At 38.0% G+C, this 22375-nt stretch overlaps 2 protein-coding genes across 5 annotated transcripts in view; one reads left to right on the top strand and one right to left on the bottom strand.

Annotated features, from left to right (window-relative positions):
• The window catches only part of GALNT7 (polypeptide N-acetylgalactosaminyltransferase 7), a 147237-nt gene extending 144042 nt beyond the window's left edge, over positions 1–3195 (top strand). For both annotated transcript variants that reach the window (XM_043565600.1, XM_043565609.1), the window contains exon 12: positions 773–3195. In XM_043565600.1, coding sequence (XP_043421535.1) covers positions 773–910 — 138 coding nt within the window. In that variant the 3' untranslated portion in view covers positions 911–3195. The remainder of the gene's footprint in view (positions 1–772) is intronic.
• Positions 3196–11360: 8165 nt separating this feature from the next.
• On the bottom strand, positions 11361–14891 carry HMGB2 (high mobility group box 2). 3 transcript variants are annotated; one of them, XM_043565572.1, is made up of 5 exons: positions 13930–14891; positions 13163–13331; positions 12711–12856; positions 12459–12633; positions 11361–11906 (listed from the first exon to the last, which is right to left on the bottom strand). In XM_043565572.1, exons 2-5 carry the CDS (start codon positions 13310–13312, stop codon positions 11745–11747), a joined length of 633 nt encoding a protein of 210 aa, XP_043421507.1. In that variant the 5' UTR covers positions 13313–13331; positions 13930–14891; the 3' UTR covers positions 11361–11744. The 3 variants fall into 3 exon arrangements, with proteins under 3 accessions (XP_043421507.1, XP_043421516.1, XP_043421524.1); XM_043565581.1 differs by having other exon boundaries at positions 13163–13327; positions 13930–14096; XM_043565589.1 differs by having other exon boundaries at positions 13163–13327; positions 13900–14007.
• Positions 14892–22375: the final 7484 nt, after the last annotated feature.

Here is a 22375-nt window from a genome sequence, read left to right as displayed (position 1 = left end):
CAGCTCAGAATATTTTTAAAAGTATACTCAAGGGTCAAGATTGGATAAAACTTAGTCGTTTTACTGTTTCATCATTAGACATCCTGAAGTAAAACTAGCTTTTCTTTTTTAGCTTTGGATGTATGGCCATGAATAAGGAGACTACTGCAACACTTATGTCACTGCTTGATTTATGCTAAGGCCCCGGCACTTATGCCTGCCATTGCTTTTGCATCATCAGTGTCAATGTTAGTGCAGTGAAAAAGGCAAATAGGGTCTTTGTGTTATTATGAAAATAGTTTTGACCTTACGGGCCCAGTCTTAGTCTGAGGACTACAGTATGCGAAGCCCTGAGTTATATTGAAGAAATGCACAATAGATGATGAGGGCTAAACTAAGGCATATGCAGTGGGTGTGGGAAAGGAGATAGATCAGAGACTTTGCAACTATCAGTCCTCAATTGCTGCTACAAACAGAATGAATGAAGGGAAGTGTAGCATGAAAGGCCTCTGTCCTGAGGACACGAAGGATAGTTTTGTCATTAGCCAGGATGGGAACTGAAGAAGTTTGTATACCATTGAATTTATGGTACCAGCAGTACATTATGACTTAACAGTAAAAGGACTTAGAAGACTGACAATCAGGAAAACTCCAAAGTCTGAGGTATGTTTAGCTTAAGCCTGTCCAATTTTCTAGAACCATCTCCTTGTGAAAGCCAGGTAATGACTTCTTCTAATGTCAGTGATATCAAAAAAAGTGCACATTTAAAACTCCTTTCTCCTTTGTTTTCCAGAACCTGCACAGATTTACTCACATTCCTTCAGGAAAGTGCTTAGATCGCTCAGACATCCTACATCAAGTGTTCATCTCCAATTGTGACTCCAGTAAAATGACTCAAAAGTGGGAAATGAATAACATCCATAGTGTTTAGAAAGAATAAAAGAAACCAATAACCTACCTACTGACACATAAATTTATACAGGACTGAAAACCGCCTGAAACCTGCTGCAACTATTATTAACTCTGTACAGCTCCAAACCCAGAACCTCCTGATCAGTTTGAAGGATGTTGATAAACTGTGATTTTACAATAACATTATCATCTGCAGTTACTGTTTACAAAACTGCTTTTACCTTAAACTTTGTAGATGTTTACATCTTTTTTTGTTTTGTTTTAAGATGATGTTGGTAATTTGTGCATTTAGCTCTGTTTTAATTAGAACAGAGTTAAAAGCATTGTTGTCTTCTTTGGGATTACACTCAGGGGTCTGAAAGGCAGTTTGATTTTTTTTTTTCTTTAACACACTTGAAAAAAGGTTGGAGTAACCAGACTTTCATATATAACTTGGTGATTATCAACCTGTTGTGTCTTTATTTAATTTTACATCTTTATGAAGCACTGCCACAGGTTCTTAGCCAAGGTGGCCTTCCTTCACAGTCATGCTGCTTTTTTGAAAGGTGAATTTCAACACATTTAGTGCCTCTTTCATTTCTCAGTATATATTTCAAGAGCTTTTGATGAAATTTTTAGGATGGTATTGATGGAATTGTCATCTGTATGAGGAATACTTTTATTACTCAGAAATGAATTTACATGCTACCATTTGCTCTGAAATTGAATGTTGTGCGGCTTGAGAAAGAAAAGACAGTATGGAACATCCCAAGGCTATTTCATAGGGTTGAAGATTGTATGGCATTAACTTCCTTACATGCTGGCATTCCCAATGCTCTCTGTTGATACTGATTCCCAAGATCAGTCAAGAGGGTCTACCAACTAGAGAAAAATTGTCCACTGACATCTGGGATTTACTTTTCCCCAATACCTGTCACTATAGAAAACTAGAAGTAATTCTCAGTTTTGAAATCTTGAAATATGGGGGTAACAAAAATAACCAAACACCACTGTAAACACATCAGAGTTTCATTCTGACCAAGGTAAGAGTTTCCAAGCCCTTTTTAGATTAAGCCTTACAAAAACTCCTGTGCATTAACCTAAGCTGTGCAACCTATGAAGCCAAGAGTGAATGGATGTTTCATGTATATCTTCATCCAAATGAAATTCCCTACACATTTTTTAAATTAAAATCTATTTAAAAATACAGTTCATTAACAAGTATGAACTTCTGTTAGGTTAGGTTTTGGTTCTCTAGTGTTTCTTAATTTTTTTTAGGAAGCATATTCCTATTAGTATTTCTCCAGTGAAAAAGACGACTTGTTTGGATTTAAACATTTATTAAGATAGGACTTACTATAGGAAAACCAAACAGTGCAAGTGGTCAATTCAGTTTTAATTTCTAAATAGTCTTTTGTTACCCAAAAGATTAAAATGCTACACTGAGTTTAAAAAAAAAAAAGAAAGAAAGAAAAAGGATGAAGTGGGGAATGGCAAGTAAATTAAGCATTTTTGATCCTGTAATCATGATATCATTACAATGAAAGGAATTTCACAAACTACTGCCAGAGGGAACTATTTTTAATTACAGCTTAAAAAAGGAAAGAAGAAAAGCCTACAGATTTCTTTCTTCCAAGCTTAGCTCTTAAATTTAGAGAGTCAGATTTAAACATCCTGAACGGAATTTTATTTATAATTTTGAATTGTCAATTTGTATTTTGCTACTGATCTGTGATCAACCATTTTAACTTCCATTCATCTCTAGGGATGTTTAAAAAGGAATACATTTATATATGCTTATATAATTGCAAAATAAATCAACTATAAAAAGGAAACTAAGACAATTGGTACTTCAATTACTTGTATCTCTGCAAATAGGCTCCATTTTCCTTGTTGAATAGATTATAACCTTGCTAACTATGCATAGGCCTAAGAAAGGTGGCACATAAACTGTGCATGTAAATTTTAAATGGGTACTTTGTGCAATTCGTTAATACTCTATGAAAATGATTCTATATATTGAAATCAGAAACTGTACCAAACATGAAAAACATCAGAAGCTGCTGCCATAGGACTATTTTCTACTGTAGGCTGCTTTGGAAATAATTCCCATATCCTTGCTTTGTAAGTTGATAATATCACTATGCATTTCTACACATTTTATAAATTTGATTTATGCAGATTTTGATACACTGTATGTTTCTGTAGAAATTGTATAAATATTCAAATTTTATTAGGGATAAATTTGAGAAGTTTATGTATATCTTAATTCTGGGTTGCTTGTTTTTTAGGTGAGAAAAAAATAAAATACTGTATTTTAATCCATGGGTTTTTTTCGGTATTTGTAATAATTTCTAAATCCAAACACTGCATGTTTGAAATAATTATTTTATTGTTTACCAGATACACTAACATAATAGCTAAAATATATACCATAGTTATATGTTGACTGTGCTTGAATGTTGGTTATAATTCTGCTTAGAATGTGCTTAGAATACACGGAGCTTACCTATCTGTAGGAAAGAAACAAAGGTTTATTTTCGCCTCTGGTTGCCTATGTATAGCAGTGTTTTTGTTTTTTTTTAAAGTCACTTACCCAGGGTGCCTGGGTGGTTCAGTCAGTTAAGCGTCCAACTTTGGCTCAGGTCATGATCTCGCGATTTGTGGGTTCAAGCCCCACATCGGGCTCTGTGCTGACAGCTCAGAGCCTGGAGCCTGCTTCGGATTCTGTGTCCCCCTTTCTCTCTGCCCCTCTCCCACTTGTGCTGTTGCTCTCGCTCTCAAAAATAAATAAAAAATATTTTAAAAATTAAAACAAAAATCACTTATCCAATTATAAAAAACCCCAGCAACATCTATCTTTCTTGGCAGTGTTTTCTGTTATCTGATGGCCTATTGAAAGTAAAAATTTCTTTAAGTCAAAACTCTTTGCAACGTGACCGATAAATGAGTATAGACAGAAGTGAAGCCTACCAAAAAAAAGGCCATAGGACCTTTTGGCACAACAGGCGACATCTCAAAAGAGGATGTGGCTGCTCACATTCCAATAAGTCGTAGAGTTCATTTGGGAAACTTTCAATTGACTTGGCTATTGTCACGTCCTCTAATTCTCAGCTGCTATAGCATAGAAATTTTAAAAAGTCACATTGGACCAGACTGGAGTTAATGGGAGTTCATTTATTTTTTCAGAAACAGTCTCATGGGGATCTTGGAATATATTTCATTTCTGGACAGAATGTAATCGAAAAAATCCACTTATAATTCAATGGAAAACATGACAGATATTTGACCTGAGCCAGATACCTAGTAGGCCAGTCATCTGGGTATGTGAAAATTAATCCATGTGAAAGCAGATTTAAAAAGTACCAAGCACTATGAAAATGCATATCGTTCATCAGAATTGGTTGCAGGAAAATGGACAGAAGTCAGAGAATGATTTTGTGGACCGCTATTCCTGGAATTGAGGTTAAAGGAAGGACTGAGTCTAAACTAAATCCAATAATTGCCTTGCAATTCTCATTTTTAAGATTTTGAAATGCCCATATTTGACCTCACATCTGAGCTGGGGTGGTATGGGGAGGTTCCTTATTTTCATAATAGAACGATATTACAACCTGCTCATCCGAATGAATATCGTATGATAACCAGTCTGTTTTGAATCTCTGCCCAACTACAAATTACTCATATGACCTTGGAAAATTATCTATGCCTCAATTTCCCCATTTGCAAATGGGGGAAAATAACAGTGCCTATTTCAAGGAATTTTATTAGGATTGTATGAACATACATAAAGTGGTTTGGACAGTTGCTGGCATACAGTCAAGGTAATATAAACATTAGCTATTATCTGGCTTCAAAGTCTTAAAATTTGTTTTTAATCAGAAGACAGCTACACTGAAAACCCTACATAAAGGCTATTTGTGTGTACCTGTGTTTCATATAGGAGCTAACATTTACACACACTTTACAAATGAAGAAATGAAGCTCACAAGTTAAGCTGCTTCTTAAATTGGGGGTAAAATGGTTTCTCAATACCGGAAAAAATGATCCTGACCTCACCTCCATGCGTAAAATGTAATTTTCAGTGGTCTAATTTAACCCTCAGAACTAAGTGTGTCTTGAAGCATGTTTAGGATAATGTAGTCTTTAAATGAAATTTCTCAGGGCACCTAGATGGCTCAGTTGGTTGTGTGTCCAACTTCAGATTAGGTTATGATCTCACGGTTCGTAGGTTCAAGCCATGCATTGGGCTCTTGCTGACAGCTCAGAGCCTGGACCCTGCTTTGGATTCTGCGTCACCCTCTCTCTGCCCCTCCCCCACTTGCACTCTGTCTCTCTTATAAATAAACATTAAAAAAAATTTTTTTAATGAATGAAATTTCTCTTGGACTTTTCACATGGCCAAATAAATTCCCAACTGTATTAATGCTTAAACATAGAAAAAAAAAAAACTAAAATTTTGAGTAGAAAATACAGCTGAAAAGACTTCCATTTCCGGCCATGACATGTTTTGAGGAATTGGTTAATAGGCAAAGTAGAGTATGATACTCAAGGGAAAGGAAACATGCAAGGTGAATACTAGGTTTATCATGTCTGTCTGCCTTGGAGAACTTTTGTGATCAAGGTACAGGAAAGTGGAGCGCAAACAGTGGTGGTATTGCTGAGCTGAAGAGGCAAATAATAGAGTTGGGCTGCTGGGACAGCTGGAATTTACAGGGCAGGTTACTGGAGGGGAGGGAGTGCACTTGAATACCAGGAGACTGGTACAGGAATTTTTAAAGCACTGCCATTTACAATAGCAAAACCTCCAAGAACACCTAAATACCCATCAACATTACACAGCAATGAATCTGAATGAAGTAACTATAAACAAGTCAGTAAGATAATGTTAAGTGAAAAAGGCAATTCCCAAGACATCAGCAAACACTTTTGTAAAATCAAAAGCAACTGAAACAGGAAGTCACACATCTATATGTGATAGATGAAATAACTTGTCCAAGCTCAAATTTAGTATTGGAAGTCAAGGACATAAGGACATAAAGGCAAGGACATAACTCCAGTATCAGTACCTCCAGAACCACATGGGAGGAATTTGTTTTCCACATAACGTTTTTCTCTCTACCTTGAGTGTCAAAAATCTCAGAACTGGGTTCCTGAAAAAATTTAAAATAGAACTACCCTATGGTCCGGAATTGTATTACTAGGTATTTACCCAGAAAAATACAAAAACACTAATTCAAATGGATAGATGCACTCCCATATTTATTGCAGCATTGACAACAGCAAAGATACAGAAGTAGCCCAAGTGGCCTTTTGTAGACAATTGGATAAAGATGTGGCACTTACATAATGGAATATTACCCAGCCATAAAAAATAATGAAACCTTGCCATTTGCAACAACATGGATAGAGCTAGAGAGTATAATGCTAAGCAAAATAAGTCAGAGACAAATACCATGTGATCTCACTCATATGGAATTTAAGAAACAAGCAAAGGAAAAGAAATGAGAGAGGGGCGCCTGGGTGGCGCAGTCGGTTAAGCGTCCGACTTCAGCCAGGTCACGATCTCACGGTCCGTGAGTTCTAGCCCCGCGTCAGGCTCTGGGCTGATGACTCAGAGCCTGGAGCTTGTTTCCGATTCTGTGTCTCCCTCTCTCTCTGCCCCTCCCCCGTTCATGCTCTCTCTCTGTCCCAAAAATAAATAAACGTTGAAAAAAAAAAAAAAAAAAAGAAATGAGAGAAACCAAGAAACACACAACAAACTGATGGTTAACAGAGGAGAGGTGGGTTAGGGGATGGGTGAAATAGGGGATGGGTGAAATAGGGGATGGGAAGTACATAGGGAGTACATTTATCATGATGAAAAAAACAAAATAAAGTGATTTGAAAAATCTCAGAACTGAACCTGATACTATTAACCATAGCAACTATATTAACCCATACCTACATACTGTTATGTATGCTTTTAGCTAATATTTATTATTTACTATGTCTTGCCACCAAGCTAAGTGTCTTAAATGTATTACCTCATTTAATCCTCAAAATTTCTTATTTTATAGATAAGGAAATTGAAAGGTTACATGACTTGTCTGATGCTATCAAACCAGTAAGAAACAGAGACCTACTCAAACTCTGAGTCCCAAGGGTAAGCTCCTCTTCCTCATAACCCTGTTTTTCCCTTTGTCTGTATTTTTTCTTTAGTAATCTGTATGCCCAACACGGGCTCAAACTCACTACCCAAAGATCAAGCATCACATGCCCAACCAAACCGAGCCAGCTAGGTGCCTCCTGTATTTTAATTTGTCCTTTACATAAGCCATTTCATCTTCATTGGGAAAATGTTAAGAATCAAAGGATAACATAACAAATATAAGTGGATTAGTGTTTTATTGTCTTACCTGATGCCCTAGGATATTATCCTAGTTGATTTCCATGTCTTCTTGAGGAAGGAGACTGGATCATTTGATATAAAGGTCATTTCCAGTTCTCAAGTTTGATGCTACATGTTGCTTAAAAGTTATTTTTCTTTTCTTTTAATGGACAATTTTGCTCCTGCGCCCACTATTTAATTCCTAGGAGGAGGCTCACTGAGGGAGTCCGCACTGTAAGTCCAAAAGAACAGAGAGGCCCAGGAACAAAATGGAATTCCACTAAGACCTCAGAAACAATGTCTATAGGTACCTTTACTACACGGTAAGAAGCTACAGGAGTTTCCTATCAGGGTGAGAAGGGTTTCTTATACAACTACAAAAACAATGCTCAGCTGGAAGGCATACATAAACTTTTATCAAGAGGCCTAACTCAATATTAGTAATAATCTTACATTTACCTATTTAATTTACAGAAGTGGCAAACTGTTAACCCTTTGGTAGAATCTTACCTGTAGATGTTTTCTTTGACCCTGTTGAATTCATTGCCAACATTTAGGATTCACATTTCACTTTAAAAAAAAAAAATCTAGATTTCTGTTTCCACTTGAAATTTTAGGGTATTTGGGAATCTTACATTCATATTTCCATCCAACAACAGGACTAAGTTAAACAGTAGCTGCCTCTTCTTGGGCATTTTGTTTATAAATATTTATAGAAGACCTACTATGTTTCTGGCACAGGGTATCGAGCATTACACAAAAACAAAAAAATTGCCTTTTTGAGCTTACTTTCTTGTATGCTCATCACTTCACCACATCCAGCCCTTTTCCCTGTGTATGCTCTATACATCTTTGCATTTCTTGCCAATATTCTTTCTCTGAAAACGCCATCGTCTCCAATAGTTATCTTATGAAAACGAATCCAAAAATGGGTTATTTCTAGAGAGATGTTTTATTTTAAAAGGATTGGATCTTATGCAGGGACCTAACAGCTCCTTTATCTTTCTTCTTGCTATTCCCCAAAAAATAAAATCATTGCTGCTTTGTAAAGTATTTTTAGTGACATATGTGGTAATAGTCAGGTTTAAGATAATACTGTATTTGTACTAGTATTAAGGCAAGCTTATGATTTACTACTTAGTAAATAATGCAGTTAAAATAATTACAAAAAGGCATGCTGTCATCTATGGAGCAAGTTTGCAACTGATTGCATTGATATGTGAGAAACCTCAGGATCTTCTAACCCACCTTTTACAAATAAAAAGACCAAAAGTAGTAGCTGCCATCTGGAAAGAAAGAAATTTGAGCCACTTAAGTCCTTAGCCAAAATATATCCCAGAAGGATCAAAGATTTAATTAATAATTTTTTTAAGGCAGATAATTTTCTATAATCTTTGAGTGGGAAAGGCCTCCCCACACCACTAGAGTAAAATTGCCTACATAAAAATAGATCCTTGCGGAAAGAAAACATAAAGTCAAAACACAAATGACAAATATTTACAATGCAGGTCCCAAAAGGGTCACTTCCCTTAATCTTCACAAATCACTAATACGAAGACCAGTTAGAAGACCAAAGGACATAAATGGCTCCTAAATGTAAAACTATGCTCGAATTCATAATAGGAGAAACCATTTTTTATATATCAGAATATCAGAATAGTTAAGATTAAAAAGTTTGATAACTGGGGTACCTGGGTGGCTCAGTCGGTTAAGCGTCTGACTCAGTTTCGGCTCGGGTCTTGACCTCATAATTTCATGAGTTCGAGCCCCACATCAGGCTCTGTGCTGACAGTTCAGAGCCTGCTGGGAATTCTCTCTCCCTCTCTCTCTGCCCCTTTCCTGCTCACAGTCTCTCAAAACAAGTAAAAAAAAAAAAAAAAATTGCTGTTATGTTGCTGAGGTGAGGAAACAGACACTCTAAAACATTCATTGCTGTGGCGTATTAGTACAATCTCTATAGAGGGCAATTTTGGCAGGCTTTAGTAAGTTAACAGAACATAAGAGCAGTTCCTAGCAAATACCAAGTACAGATGACCCTTGAACAACTTAGGTTTGAACTGTGCATGTCCACTTACACGTGGATTTTTTACAGTACAACACTGTAAATATACTTTATGGTTTTCTTATGATTAAGAAACATTTTTTTCTCTAGCTTGCTTCAAGAATACAATACAAAATACATATAACAAAGTATGTTAATCAACTATATTACCAGTACAGGTTTTGGTCAATAGCTAGAAGTAAAGTTTTTGGGGAGTCAAAAGTTGTATGCAGATTTTTTACTGCATTAGGGGCAGGGGTTGGTGCCCATCACCCCCATACTGTTCCAAGGGTCAACTGTACAGGTTTTGGCTATTATACTCGGCAAATCTTAAAATGTGTATTTCTTGAAATCATATAAAAATATTCACAACATTGTTCTTTAAAATACTTTTAGGTATTATTATAATACCTAGATTATATAGATATAATAGATATAGATATAATCTAGATAACAGATTAAATTATACTCTATCCAAGGGGATACCATGCAGCTATCAAAAGTGGCAGCTATATTATACTGTTATACTGTGTTATCAATACAGTGTTATACTGTATTGATAGACTCTCTAAAATGGTAAGAATAAGGGACAGAACAATACATAAAGCTTCCATTTGTGTAGCATTTACACACATATATATGCAGGACTCTTTCTGCTTAAGTCTCTTGAAGGATAAATTATTGCATTATTGTGGTTGCCTCTTGGGAGAACCAGGTAGTTGGGAATCAAGTAAGGGTGTAAGTTATCCATTAACATAGCTCTTTTACATTTTCTATCAAGACACAATCTATTTTTTTTTTTTTTCATTAAAAAAAGGAAGGGGGTGGAGTTTTCATAAACACTTCCAAGTACCAGCAGGTCTGGGATGGAACTTACTTCTTAAACACTATTTCAATGCTTTCCAACATAACCACTCCTTGAAGTCACCTAGTCTTGAAAATTTACTGATGTAATTTTACAGATGTATTTGAAATTTTGATCCACACTTAGAAAATACCAAACATTACTCACCCCAAATCCTGAACCTACTGTGGAGCAGTTCTTAATTACAAGAATGAGTTGTTCACAGCTTAAGACACATGAGGTGTTTTTATACTATAAAGTACAGAACTGAAGCAGTCAGAAAAACCCCCAAAAAGATAAGAAATCTGATATTATCTGCTTAATGGGTCTAACTTACAGACTTAGAAATCATTAAGAAAACAGACTTTTACCCTATTTCAGTTTTAGAAGCAACTATTTAACATCTCTTTAGATAGGTTTTGAATAGTTTTAATGCTTTCCCTTAATATTAAAATGCTGTGGAGTATTGGTAATTGAATTTTGGCTATTTTAAGCTTGACAGGTAACCAGGATTGTCAGATTTAACTATTTAACAATTAGATTTGTTCTGTGATCACTTGGCCAACAGGTCAACTTTCATCAGAAGTCTCTGATTAACTATTCAAAATAGCTATCTAAATTCAAATAGAAGCAATTGTTCCCTCAAATGAGCATTTCTCAAATAACTGCTCTTCCTAGTAAATACAAATCCTGAGGAAATTTAGTCATGGCAGATCACAATAACCACCTTGAAAGCTTTGTTAGGTCACCCAAAATTCTAAAGCTTAAGACCACACTAATTTTGAAGACTTTGCTTTGAACTAGTTCATAACAGAAAACTTAACCTGTTACTAATGAGGGTTTTTAAAAGTTTATGTTTTTAGGTATGGACTCACTATATACCAGCTCCTCTGCCTCATTTTAAAGTTTCCCTAAAGATAGTCAGTTAAAAAAAAAAACAAAAAACCCAAGGGACAAGTTAGCTAATAAATGAATAGCAGTGTCAAGAACAAAACTCATTTTGTAACACCACACCAATTTTAGAAGTTCATTAAATTCCAGTTTTTAAAAAAAAACACTTTGTAAATCAGAATAGGGGCATGTTTAACTTTCTTTTAAACCAAATATTTTACTAAATCAACTAAATCAATGTGTTTAAGAACTATTAGGCAGAAATACGAGAAAAAGTCAACAGTTCCAGACCATTAGTATTTTTAAAGAGAAAACATAGCACATTAAGACAAAGACAACAGAAATAATATACATAATTTTATTACAAAATTTTTTTTAAAAAACAAAACGCAAAATTCTAAAAAACCCAAATTTACTATTGATACTAATTCCTACAAGTTTGCTGTGCTACAATACACAAGTCAAGAAATTAAGAAAACCATTAAATATTTAGAAACATTCAACATCAGAAGCTTTAAAATCTAACTGTATGTAGTAGCCCCTCAAAAAGCTACAACCTGCATTCTTAAAAAAGTATTTTCTCTACAAAGAATCTTATCAGCTATACAAAAATCTGTACAGTTTTTATACTGAAGCTAATATTGAGCTGCACTTGAATTCACATTCTTAGCAAAACAATTGCCTGAGCACACACGCACACTCCACACATATCATTACAGGATAGCCATTTATTCTTCATCTTCCTCCTCTTCCTCATCATCTTCATCTTCCTCCTCCTCCTCCTCTTCCTCCTCATCCTCTGGTTCATTCTTCTTCTTTGAACCTGTAGGCCTACCAGGGCCCTTCTTTCCAGCTTCACTTTTGCCCTTGGCGCGATATGCAGCAATATCCTGAAATATTGTCAAAAAAAATAAAATCAGCATCCGGTGTCATTACTCAACTGTGAAAACCACAAAGTTATAAACAATTGAAGATTATTGACCAATAACCCTGTCTAAAAAGGTATTCAAAGTCTACCTCAGTTGAGAGCATTTGTTCCCTCTAGGCTTTAGAAGGCTAATGATTTAAAATGATGGGGTTATATATACAACATGTCAGAACTTTCACTACCAAGATCCATTTAAAACCTCACATCTCAGACACATCTACATAAAACAACATATCTGTTCCTCCGTTTCTTAAAACTAAGAGACCTAGAACTACACACGAGTCCATATACAGGAATCTACCAACGCTATCAACACCGGTTTCAGTTAAAAGAAAGTTTCAATTAGCTTATGTTAAGTGTGTTATTTTCCACTAGACCTTCTCCATAGGCAGCTGACAACCATAAATACAAGATTAACTAAACTTCCCAACTCTGTAGTTCATACCCATTTCTAAAATCCTTATTTGGAAAATATCCTACCTTAACCTTGGCTTTAAAAAGGTTAGGAACGTACCTTTTCATACTTCTCCTTTAGCTTAGCCGCCTTCTGTTCATACGGTTGTTTATCTTTGGCTGACTGTTCAGACCACATTTCACCCAATTTTTTTGCAGTATCCCCAATGGATAAACCAGGGTGTTCACTTTTGATCTTTGGGCGATGTTCAGAACAAAACAGGAAGAATGCAGACCTGAAAGGAAGCAACAGTGAATATATACTGAATGGAAAATTAAAGGGGCAATCTGACTGATTTTAAAATGAACTTACGGAGGCCTTTTAGGGGCATTGGGGTCTTTCTTCTTTCCTTTCTTGTCACCTTTGGGAGGAACATAATTTTTCATCTCCCTGTCATAGCGAGCTTTGTCACTTTTTGCCATATCTTCAAATTTCGACTTTTCCTTCGCAGACATGGTCTATGGGCATGAAAGGAGCAGTCAAAGTACGGCAAAACCGTAAGCTACATACATCCCAAAAAAAGTTCGAGATCATCCTTTAAGGGCCACATTTTCCTTGGTTAGCAGCCTTCTACTTTTAGCAGTCTTAGAAGCCAACAAAAACCTAAAACCATCTGCCCAAAACTCTAAATAAAGTATCTGGGCGGGTCACCCCCCCCCCCCATAGGAAAGTTGAAGGTGACAAGTGACCTACCTGGTTAAGGTCCTAGCCAAGAAAACAACACACCTGAAAAGCCCTTAGCTCTGTCCGAATTCCGGTCTCACCTTCCATCTCTCGGAACATTTCTTGGAGAATTCGGCGAAATTGACCGAAGAGTCTGGGTGTTTCTTCTTGTGCTCTTCCCGGCAGGTCTGCACGAAGAAGGCGTACGAGGACATCTTGCCCCGCGGCTTGTTGGGGTCTCCTTTGCCCATGGTGACAGACGGCGTCTACCTAGCGGGGACAAGACGAGCGGTGGGCGGACGCCGGCGGGGCTCGGCTTCCCGCCCAAAAGCGCGCCCGCCCCCTCTCGCGAGGAAGGCGGCCGGCGCCCGGCTCCCCCGCCAGCCCGCCCCGGGCGGCCGCCTCCGCGCACACGCCCTCCTCCCGGCACCGACCGGGGCCGCCGCGGCCGGGCTCCTCGCGCGCGGGCACCGCGTCTCTCCCGAAGGCCCGAAACGCCGCCGCCCGGGCCCCGGCTGAGGAAGGGAACGCCGGGGGCGCCGGCGAAACACCCTTCCTGACACAAACGTTCCCCCGGCTTCCACGTCGCCGGCCCCACTCAAAGAGTTGTCGCCTCGCGACCGACATTCAAAAACAAACAAAAAAAAAAACAAAAAACGACTGAAACCGGGCCCGGATGAGCTTCCCGCCCTCCCGCCGGCCCCGACCGCCCGCCCTCCACAGTCCCTGGCCCTCACTGGCCCGCACCCCAGATTCCGCTCGCCGAGTCGAACCCCCGAGAGCCACAGCACCCGGCCCAGCTAGAAGGGTATGAGGAAAGGGGGAAGGACAGGCCCACCAACACGGTGGGGCTGAAGGGGCTTCTTGCCTGGTGGTAGCTTTTCCTCAGAGTCCCGCGGAGGGGCCGGATCCAACAGAGACGCTTCCTTCCCAGGGCTCCGGCGTGAACTGGTTTATCGCTAACGCAATCCTCAGCCTCTTGTTTTGCAGAGTTCTCCGCGCCACGGTAACTTGACGAGCCGGGCCACAGACCACACCCCCGCCTCTCTGATTGGTTCTGGTGATTATTCAAACCCTCGCAGGCCCCGCCCCCACGCCACAGAGGCCTCCGATTGGTCAATGTCTCGCCAGGCCCGTCCCTCTAGCCCCAGCCTAGCAGGTTCGGTGGGTCGCCCAGGTCGTTAACTCCCAGACCCGTTAGAACCGGTCAGGAGAGGAATGTACTGCTCGATCCTGATTGGCGGCGGGAAAAGGGTTTGAAAAATGGCGGGCCTGACTCTGACTGGCTGGGGCGGCAAACGGGGGGAGTGGTTGGCCTGAAAGGGAAAGCCCCGCCAGATTTAAAAATACTAAGTCAGGAAACAGGGTTGTCCTCAAGGGGTCTGCGGCGGCGGCAAGGTTTCCAGGCGCTAAGGTAACAGGAGCAGCCTGCCCTACCCCTTCTCCGACCACTGACCAGGTCCTGTCTCCTCAGCCCCAATTAGGCCCTGCAGCGTTGTCTCCTGAGCTGTAGTCGCTGGGCCGTGTGACCCCCGCAGGGTCCAAAAAATAACAAATAGAAGCTGAGGAGCGAGCCGATTGCCTAGCTCCTCCCGTTTTCGCTGAGGCTAGGGTAGAACCCGAGACCGGAGGTAGGGGGGAACCTGGGGGTGGGCGCGGGGGTCGCGGGAGGGTGGCTGTTCCCCCTCTTGTAAGGTGTTACGAAACGACTTTTGAGTGAGGCGTTTTCCGCCGGTAGAGTTTCCCTCGGCAGGTCCCTCCCTCCCCCCTTTGTCTCGGGTGCCCCTCACCCGGAGGTAAACAAGGGCGCCCTGGGGTCCCGAAGGGGCGGAGGTGGGAGTTACCTCCCCTGGCTCCGCCCCCCTCCCTCCGGGTCTGGACTCCCGGCTGGGCCCGCCTGGCTGGCCCCGGCTGTGCCTTTCGGGAGCGCTGCGCAGAGAAACCGGATTCCTGGCGTTGGCCCGCCCCTTCTGCCTAGCCTAGGTGTCACCTCGGTATTCACGGTCTTGTGCCTCTTATATGAAAATGTAAAAATTGTTTAAAATCAAAGATCTGTCGAGACGCCCATAAAAGCAATGGATGGCTCCGCACCCACCAACTGCTTATATTCGCCAGGCGCATTTTGCAGCGTTTTACACACTCTTCCAGCCCCAGGTTGAGAATCTTCGTTTCAGTTAGGGCGCACCAAAGCTACCTTACTGCTTACTAGCATCACAGGCTGCTTTCCCCAAAGTAGCAGGACTTTCACTGACATCTTAGTATGCTACTTCTGTGTCGCATTTAGTTTTGAGGTCTGTTTTTTCCTATTGGCCCACGTGTTGCACTGTTGGGTTTCAACGCATTTTAAATATTCTCTTGTTTTCTCCGTAAATTCACTGGCATTTGTTAGACTGTGTCTGTTTGGTTTTATATACAGCAACCGTAGTCAATAATAACTCACAACTAGCAGCTCTTTACCTAGATTTACTATTAAAAACTAAATTTTTTAAAATGTATTTTCCTTGGAAATGGATACTGGTTGCTAACGTGGTGAGTGTACTAATGCCACTGAATTTATAAATAAATTTTTAAAGTGTAATGTTTATTGCTCTTTGAATAATGTAGTATGATTTGTTAATTTGGATTTTTATGTGCTTTTTATAGCACAGTTCTGGCTGTGACCTTATTTGAAAATAGGGTCGTTGCAGATGTAATCAGTTAAGATGAAGTATATCTTATATATGGAGGTGAACAGGCCCCTAATCCAATGAGTGGTGTTCTTATAAATAAGGGAATTTGGACCCAGAGAAAGGCATAGAGGTTAGACAATGTGAAAAGACACAGGGAGAAGTTAGCCATTTACAAGGTAAGGAGAGAGGCCTGGAATCTTCCTCAACCCTGAGAAGGAACCAACCCTGCTCACACCAATTTCCATTCTTTACTCCCTCACAGTGGAGAACAGGAAAACATTTCCATATTCAATTTACTTTTAATTTGGATGCTAAGACTTTATTCTTAGGCTGTACTTCCTGGCCTAGAAGTAACATCAAAAAGCACTGGAAAGTGATAAATAAAATTTAAGTGAGATCTACACAATTGTTGGTTACAGAAGCACCCTTTTCTTTTTTTTTTTCTTTCTTTCTTTCTTTCTTTCTTTCTTTCTTTCTTTCTTTCTTTTCTTTTCTTTTCCTTTTTAAATAAAACCTATACACAGAATCTGGTAGCACACACACACAAAATCTAGTCCCAGTTCTGTAAAGATGAGTTAAATACTCGAGGTTTGGTTCACTATTACAAATTACCTGGTATACTGTTTTGACTTCATCAGAAAACTAAAATGTCCTATAAATAGGTAATACTAAAGGTCTTTCTCTTGTTTCTACTCTTGTTATGGTTCTAAATGGGAAAAGAAGATTGTTTTCTAAAACTTAAATTTAAAGGCATTTCTTTTTAGGAACACATCAATTTCATGTATTTAAAAAATAATTTTCTAAATTTTTTATTATTAGTATGATGTATCTTCCTAAAAGATGATGAAAAGGAAAGTGTTTATGTTTTTCATAAAGAATGCATAAATTAAAATCCAGCAAGGGCTTGTGATCCAGCAAAAGCCTGAACATTTCTAGGCTTTTGATTGACAAACTATAAAATGAGGTTTTGGGGATAATCTCTAAGGTACCATTCAGCTCTTAGGTTGTATGATTCTATAATTCTGTGAATACGTGTTCATAATGTGGGAAGAAATACTTGAACTTTTGCAATTGTTAGGTGGTCAAGAGATTATAATTAAAATTTTAAAAGATAAAGAACTCAAGTTCTAGGAAATCCTTAGGTTATGAGTACCAATTAGTAGTGAGCCTAATTATTTCAAAACAGTATTTGATGAAGAGTTTATAGCTGTTCAAATGTAATAAATTATATAAACCAAACTTTAGATTACACAATATTACTTAGGCACTTTATTCTCCTGGTAAAATTATTTAACCAGGTGTTTTTCTTTCCCCCCAGACAATGCGAATATATAACTTTATTTGCCAAACTTTACCTGAGTTCAGCTTCTTACAATTGTAACAACTTATATATTTAGCAATAAGCTAATTGTGAGTGAGGATTGAAGTTGTTTCCAATGTAGGTTCCTTCTAATGTATGTATATATAGAGAGAGAGATATAAATAAATAAATATATATATATAAAATAGCTATTTCTGTAGATAAACTGGAATTCATCTAAAATGTCAATCTAGCAGGATTGTGTAGCAATGCACTAAGTTGTGCTATTGAAATTCCCATCATTTTTTCATTCAGTTATCCTAAAAATTTGGACTTTTTATAATCTAGTCATCAAACCAGATTGGGAAATCCTGATAAAAGAGAATATTATATACTTTTTCTTTTTTTTTTTAATAAATTCCCTCCCCACCACACACTAAGCAGTAAATAATAAACTCAATAATTATTTTTTATTTCTTAATTAACTCCTACAGTTAGCTAAAATTAAATATTCTCTACCATAAGGTTAGTTGCATATAAAATAATTCTTATTCCCTCAAGTTGCCAAGTTAATGTAAAAAAACTGAAAACCACTACCCTGCACACACATTAGTGTCTTAAAGATTAGTCTTATATTGAAATTTAATATTTTTAGGTTGTTTTTAAAAGAGAGGGGAAGGATAAGCATATTAGAGTATTATCAAGCAGGCACATCCACTTGTGGGGAGACCACTGGTTCTGAGGCCTAACTGTATACTGACTCCAGAGATTCAGTTTAGTGATGTAGTTCAACAGTATGTTTTTGAAGAAAGGGAAATGCAGGTTAAGTCTTTCATTCTACTGCCAGCATTTTCAATAAAAAATGGTAAGAAAACAAAGTTATTCTGTTTTTCTTCAAAAAAACACTATTGACTATTTTTATGAATCAATATGAACTAGATGTCTGCCATAAAGTAATTTATTTTCTAAAAGCCTCCACTGCCACAATCAGGAAAAAGGACAAACTGCAAAAATCATGTTTTTAAGTACATTGTAGATCTATCGAAGCAATCAGAAAATAATTCAAACTGAAATTCCAGACACAGAAGAGCTCTTTTTAGGTGTACTGATGATTTTTGAGAACAATTTGTAGATTTTCAGTGTGGAACTGAGGATCAATCGGACTCATCCCAGGTTGAAGGGCTTTTACTAAGGGAAAGAGAGCCCAGCAAGCTTTTGGAGCTGTGTGGGGTTAACACAGTTGGAAACTAGAGGACCCCTAAGTATACATAATGACCTATTTTCTACCTACATGGGCTAAATTCTGAGGTGGTATGGAAGGCTAGAAAATTTTGCCAGAGGATTCTAAAAACAAAGTGAAATCTCCCAAGGTTTTATGGTGCTTACTGGATAAAAGTCTGGCTAGAGGGAGAGGTTCTGTCACAAACACAAGACTCATCTCCTCCTGAGATATTTGCCATTTTTTGAAACTGTGTAGGTGGGAAGGTAGAGAGACAAACTCAAAGCCATCAAAAAGCAGAAATCTTCCATAGTCTCTCAGGTCTCTCAGACCACCAAGCCCTCAATCAAAAGCCGTGAAACGATATCTGAAGAACAGGAATGAGCCAGAGGTGAACTGGGTCTTACTAAAACTTTACAGCGTACCCTGGATACATACAGCTTATTCCTTCACTGGATTAAGATAACTCCTTATCCTTCTACCTATTAGAGGGGTTGATTCTGCCTAACAGAGGAAAGGTCAAAGCCTCTTAGTATAAGATATCATCTGGCACACATCATAATAAATTTGAAAACAGGCCCTTGCGTAGCTCGGTTGAGTCCAACTCCCAGGGCTGTGGAATCAAGCTCCTTGTCAGGGTTCACACTAGCCTGCTTGAGATTCTCTCCCTCTCTCTCTATCTCTCTCTCAAATAAATAAATAAATAAATAAATAAATAAAATTTGAAAACTAAAGACAAACAAAATCTTAAAAGAGCCAGAAAAAAGAGTAAATTTTAAAAAGCCATAAATCTGGATGCTGACTCTTCGATAGAACTATGAAATCCAGAGGACCACTGAGTTACATCTTTAAATTGCTAAAGAAAAAAAAACCTGCCAACCTTGTTTTATATCTAGGGGAAAGCTTTCAAGATTAAGGCAAAATAAAGTTTTTGGACAAACAAAGCTGAAAGAAGTCACTGCCAGTAGTTCTGACTGAGGAAAATAATCCTATATCCTCAGGGAAAAAAAAAGAACACAAGCAAGGGTAATTATATAAATTTTAAAAGACTATTACTTGTTTAAAATCACAATAATAATAATGTCTTGGTGGTTTTTTATAATCTGTGTAAGTAGAATATATAACAATAGCGCAAACGGTAAGAGGGATAAGGGTCTTTCATTATTCAAAAAGTGATAAAAGTTAATATGTATAAAACCATATGCCCAGCGAGCTATACCTTGGGAGGCTAGTTCCATAGATGTGTGTGTGTGTGTGTGTGTGTGTGTGTGTGTGTGTGTGTGTGTGTACATGCAAAAACTCACCCTTCTGTACATAGGCTACCAGGTCTTAAATTAGTCTATGCTAAAAAAGCCAATGATGAATGGCTATTAAGCATACTGAAATATGTTTAACATCATTAATCATTAGGAAAATGCAAATGAAAACCACAATAAGATTACCACTTCAGACCCACTATGATGGTTGTAATTTAAAAAGACAGAAAATAGCAATGTTAGTGAAGATGTGGAAAATTTGGAACATTCATATATTATGTATGTAATGTAAAATAGTACAGTCAGCATATAAAATAGTTTGGCAGCTTCTAAAAATTTAAACATGTATTTACCCAGCAGTTCCACTTCTAGGCATCTACCTAAAAGAAATAAACACCTATGTCCACAAAAAAACTTGTATGTGAATATTTACAGCAGCTTTATTTGTAATAGCCCAAAACTGGAAACAATCCAAATGTGCACTAACTGGGGAGTAAGTAAACAAAAATGTGGTATATCCATACACTAGAATACAATTCACTAATAGAAACGAGAAATAGAAACACTAATACAAGCTATAACATGGATGAACCTTAAACACATGCTAAGTGAAAGAAGCCAGACACAAAAGCCAGCATACTGTATGATTCCATCTACATGAAATTTCTAGAAAAGGCAAATACAGGGGCACCTGAGTAGCTCAGTCGGTTAAGTGTCCAACTCTTGATTTCGGCTCAGGTCATGATCTCACGGTTCATGGGTTTGAGCCCCTCATTGGGCTCTGTGCTGACATCGAGGAGCCTGCTTAGGATTCTCTCTCCTTTCACTCTGCCCCTCCCCCGCTCATATTCTCTCTCTCTCTCTCTCTCTCTCTCTCTCTCTCTCTCTCTCTCACACACACACACACACACACACACACACACTCACTCAAAATCTTTAAAAAAAAGAAAAGGTAAATATATATACTCAAAGCAGAAGAGTGTTGCCCTAGGGCTAGAGGTGGGAGCAGGGGCTGACTGTATAGAAGCATGATGGAACTTATTTAGGTGATAGAAATATTCTAAAACTGGGTTACAATGATGGTTGCACAACTATATATATTAACAAAAAAAAATTCATTAAGCTGTACACTATACTGGGTAAAATGTATGTACATTTTACCTCAATAGAATGTTTTTTTTTAAGTCAGTGACTTGTTTTTCCATTAGCAGAGCACTATATCAAAATGGTAACAACTTTAGACTTTAACAATGAGAGCTGCAGAAGACAATATGAAAATGTAGGGATCACTTGAGAGGAAGTGAATACTACTTTTCTATTTTAGGAAATAGTAGTTAAGAGTGTCAGCAGCTCTTGAATTATAATAGCATTGTTACTTTGGCCCATATTTGCCTGAATATCTATGGCTTTCATACAATAGGAAAATAATTCTCTTGTAGATTTCTTTTCAAATTATCTACTTTTTTGTAGGTGTTTCCAGTTAATTTGTGGTATATTAATACTATACTGATCTTATATATAGCCAATGATAGTTTTGAGTTTGGTAATGACTAAAATTTCATATTAATATAAGTGTGGCATAATTTTGTCCTCTAAATAATTTTGTTACCAAAAAAATAAAAATAATTTTGTTACTGTGCTTTGTAGTTCGATCGTATTTAATAATCTATTACAAAGCAACAGGTTTTCAGATGTAGTTTTATAAATATCCATCTAAATTTAAAGCTAGAATTCTAATTAGACTGAAAAATGCACTTATGCATAGTTGAAGATTGGACTAATTAATAATAAAAAAAAAAATACGGGTTTCCCCTATTATCCAATAGTAAAACGTTCCTATGAAACCTTCCATAAGCTGAAATAGTATACAGGGAAGAGTATCCCCTACTTTCCAAAAATTCAAGTTACACCACTTTACTTTTATGAAAGGCTTATGGGATAGTAATTGCTTTTTTTGTAAAGTGAAAATCCCCTTAGGGTTTCTTTTGGTCAGTGAAAATAGGTACTCATGTAGGTCTTTCCTAAAAGTGAAATGGTGTAACAAACTTTCATAAAGTGGGGGATACCTGTACAAACTCTGTGCCTAGTAAGACAAACTGAAAGTTTACAGCACAGTAAAAATCGAAGTGAGCTTTTTGTGGACAACTTCAACAACCATTCTAGGAATTTCTGTAACCAGTTCTCTGGACAATGATCCAACCCTTCTAAAGATACAGCAGTATTTTGTCTGTCCAGTAACGTCTAGGCCTATCTCATTCCCACATTTTTAAATTTTGTTTTCAGGGGGGATTTGGTCTCAAGGATCTTGGGAATGGAGTAAAGGTAACCCTAAAATCTGAGTCTGCTCTCCCTTTTGAGTATGAAATAAAAAACAAGGCTATTCTCAAAATCCCAAAACAGTAGCCAATGGAATGATTCCATACAAATGTAAAACAGTCTTAATGTGGACAAGATTTAACTAAAAGAATCTATTTCTCAAGCATTTCTGACATCCCACTCTGAAGATTCAGGATTCATCTTCAGGTTCTAGTGCTAGTGTTCCACTGCCAGGGCCACTTCCTGCCCTGCATACCGCTCTCAGCACTGCACATCTTAAAATACAATAACCTCATAAAAAATTTAAACCTATGGGACCTCAAGATGTCTATGTCATATCTAAAGCAAATGAGAGAAAAAGACACTGAAAAACATACGTGATTTATTAAATTTTTTAAAATATTTATTTTCGAGACAGAGACAGACAGACAGACAGACAGTGTGAGCAGGGGTGGGGCAGAGAGTGAGACACAGAACCTGAAGCAGGCTCCAGTCTCTGAGCTGTCAGCACAGATGCGGGGCTCAAAGCCATGAACTGAGAGATCATGACCTGA

Source organism: Prionailurus bengalensis, chromosome B1 (genome assembly GCF_016509475.1).
Source record: "Prionailurus bengalensis isolate Pbe53 chromosome B1, Fcat_Pben_1.1_paternal_pri, whole genome shotgun sequence".
NCBI lineage: Eukaryota > Metazoa > Chordata > Mammalia > Carnivora > Felidae > Prionailurus > Prionailurus bengalensis.
The sequence above is the reverse complement of the archived record's forward strand: the minus strand, read 5'-3'. Positions and strand labels throughout refer to the sequence as shown.